Consider the following 3429-nt stretch of genomic DNA (forward strand, 5'->3'; position numbering starts at 1 on the left):
AGGAGGAGGAGGAGTGAAAAAGAAAGTAATGCTATTAGGACTACATAAGTGTAAGGAAAAATAATTTTGATTACTGAGAAGTGATAAGTTGTGATAAAGTGTGTGGATGACTGTTACAATTGTTGTAATGGAGTTGAGGACTTTCCAGTTTTTAAGATATTAACAACTGTAGTCTGTACATTTAAAAATCTTTGAAAAGCATTGTAGCTTAATACTGCAAAACTGGTTACTCATCCAAAGATTCCAGATGTGAAAAGAACAAACAAGTGCAGTTTAGAGAACACTGCTGCATGTGCAGCAATAAGACTTTGTATATGTTTTCACTAAGTATTGTGTATTTCCTGATCACTGGGTTTCTTTAAAATTTAATGTTGTTATAAACACAGGGAACTCAATGCATTTGCTTTCGTGAACATTTTTTATTCTTAAGTTACTGATAAGAATTTTTAGTTGCAGCTACACATTAACAACACTTTTCTGGGAACTTGCATGTTTAATTTTTTAAGGCTGAAAAAGATTCTAAAGAGGAGATTCTGAAAGCCTTCAAACTGTTCGATGATGATGAGACTGGCAAAATCTCTTTCAAGAATCTTAAGCGTGTAGCCAAAGAGCTTGGGGAAAATCTCACAGATGAGGAACTGCAGGTTTGTACTTCTGTGTGAGTTTGTCTATGTACATAGGCATTGATTGTATTATTCAGTTTCTTATTTTTTAAATGACATAAAACTGCTACGAAGTCTGTAGTGCCGGAGTGCTGCAGACTCCAAGTGCTTTGCAGTAAAATCTTGGTCCATGAACATGTTCTGTTTTAAAGGGATGAGGCTACAGTACCCAGCAGATCTCTTGCCATTCGTCCCTACATAAATCCTGGCCCTTCCTGTGTTGGGCAGCTTACCCAAACCCAAAGATCCAGTCCTTAATGTACAAATACACAAATTATACTTGGAACTTCAGAGAGTGCTGAACTTTACTTAAATTATTTCTTTCCCTCGGCCCTTAGTTTTTCCATTCCCTCCAGTTTCCTCTACTCTACTGTGGTAACTTCATCAGTTATCAGTTTGAAGCTTGTTGTAATGAAAGCCTGAATCTTTTTCATTCCATTTTCTTCTCAATAGTATACATTAATGACCCTATCTAATGTAGTCGCTGAATTTTTACCATCCTGCAGGAAATGATCGATGAAGCAGATAGAGATGGAGATGGGGAAGTGAATGAGCAGGAATTTCTGCGGATCATGAAGAAGACCAGCCTTTACTGACACATTTCTTTTCTTTTTTGCTTTTTATGCTTATTTGCAAATACATATGGTATGTGCCTCTTTTCTTCTGCCTCTGTCACTTCTTCAGGGACAAGCAAAAGGACAGGTCATTTGAGTGGCCAATCTTTAAGTTTACTTTGTGAATTGTTTCTGGCTGCTACAATGAAACTGAAACCCTGAAACCATTTTCATTGAGGAAAAACGTAGCTTATTTGTTCTTTTTGGTTTTCCCACGCAGTTAGGCTTTAAGTGTAAAATTCATATTTGCAGTGGTGAAATCTAGAGCTTCATCTGATTTAAAATAGTACCTAAAGGATATTTGTATTTGCTTACGGCGTTATAAACAGAAGAGAGGGCTTAATGCCAGAAAGTGCCAATCCATACTTTCTTGTACATTAGGGGATTTTTGGATCCAAGGTTTTCGTTTGGGTCCAGTTAAAGCAAATTCTGCATCTGGCAGACTTGCAGGGATCAGCTTTTTTACTCTGTCCAGATGACACTGTGTGTGCATGTGTTATAACAACTGATTCTTCCCCCCATTTTTATTATACTATTGAAAAAATGTAAGTGAATAGATTGCTACAATTCAGCCTATTGCTGTCTATGGAAATTTATCTTTGAGTAATCTGCCCTTAGTCTGAGGAGGGAAGAGAATTTACAGCTGTTAATAATGACCAAAGCTCTGTTTGTTCTTGGGACCACTAAGTGGCCACAGAATGTAAGATTTTTATTTAAAATTTTGTTTTTAGCCATTATGGTTGTGGAAATAAATGTACAAGAATGCAAACATTACCAGAGTTGACTTCTTAAATATGTAAACAACATTAATTATTCCAAATCTTTTTGAAAGTGTCTTGACATTTAGATTTAACAACAGATGGGTTCACAGGTATTACCTGTTTCCCATCAGACAAAGAATCTGCAGAAATGTGCTTATCTATTTTGGGTAGAGGTGCAATATAAAATCATGGGGATGGAAGGGACCTCTAGGTCTGCTTCCCTTCAGAAATGTAAGAATGCTATTCCTCTATCAAATGACAGGTCAGATGGTACATAAATGGAAATAGGACCCTGTATTTACTACCCACTCCATGTGTGAAGTTCTAAAATTCAAAAATCCCTCAACTCTTTCCACCAGAGGGAGAGAGGGGAGATTCATCCCTTCCCTTCTAAAACTCCAGCAGCTACCTGACTGTCCACATTCTCTCTGTCCCTATGCTTTCCTCAAGTCAATACTGTAGAACCCAGTCAAATTATTAGGTTTGGTTCCCTAAACCCTGTGGAAATGAAGGTTTGCAAACCAACTCTGGAGAGATACAACTGCATGATTGCTGCCCTGCTTCTCCTGATCACTGGATCTTTTACTTTAAAGTACTGGTTATCAGCTCCGCTGGTGGGCTGCAGCTGTGTGAAGTGACCCTTCCTTGGGTTGTGAACCCACTGTTGGGAACCATCTGGATGAGAATAGTTAAAGTTCTGTTCAACATGCCACTGCCACACTTATTTTTATACCTTCACATTCTACCAACAGTGGGGTGGCAAACTCAATTTAATATAAAAATAAAATTACACAAGGAATACTGCACCTGGCATATATTTTGAAGGTTTTTTTGGTTTTTTGTTTTTTAAACAGCTTGTCTTGGATTGGAACATATAATTAGAGTCTAGACAGTTAATAAGAACATGATGTATTCTAGTGTGGTGCCCTCATGTGGCAAGAGATCCTAATTACAAGGGAGAGTTTAAAATGTGAAGGGATTTCTTAGGTCCCTGTTGCATGTTCAAATTAAAGCTGGATAGAAACCAGCTGTAGAGTTGTTGCACACTTTTGGGCACTAACTTTATAGCTGCTTAGTTTTTTTTTTATAGCTGGATAGTCATTTTTACACAGTAATAATTACTTTGCATGTATCGCTCATATAAATTTATTGTGCAATTAACCAGTAAACATAATACATGCAACATGTAGCAGGGGCCTTAGAGTGATCTCTTTTACTGGACCAACTATGTTGCATTAAAAAAAAATAAGGAACAATACTAGCATTGTAGGACAGAAAGAAAGACATCAGCAAACGTGGCTGCAAAGACCCCTCTGCCTCATACAGAGAGGCCATCTCTTCATGCCTCCCCCAAATACCCCTCCACCCTGCACAAGGAGGGGCTGCCTCTAT

General features: G+C 37.8%; 1 protein-coding gene across 1 annotated transcript in view; it reads left to right on the forward strand.

The window, feature by feature from the left end:
- CETN2 (centrin 2) overlaps positions 1-2050 on the forward strand; it is an 11850-nt gene extending 9800 nt beyond the window's left edge. Inside the window, exons 4-5 of the mRNA XM_019521455.1 lie at positions 507-644; positions 1169-2050. Coding sequence (XP_019377000.1) covers positions 507-644; positions 1169-1258 — 228 coding nt within the window. The 3' untranslated portion in view covers positions 1259-2050. The remainder of the gene's footprint in view (positions 1-506; positions 645-1168) is intronic.
- The last annotated feature ends 1379 nt before the right edge of the window (positions 2051-3429 follow it).

The sequence above is a fragment of the Gavialis gangeticus genome, unplaced genomic scaffold, assembly GCF_001723915.1.
Source record: "Gavialis gangeticus isolate Ggan-Ray unplaced genomic scaffold, GavGan_comp1, whole genome shotgun sequence".
NCBI lineage: Eukaryota > Metazoa > Chordata > Crocodylia > Gavialidae > Gavialis > Gavialis gangeticus.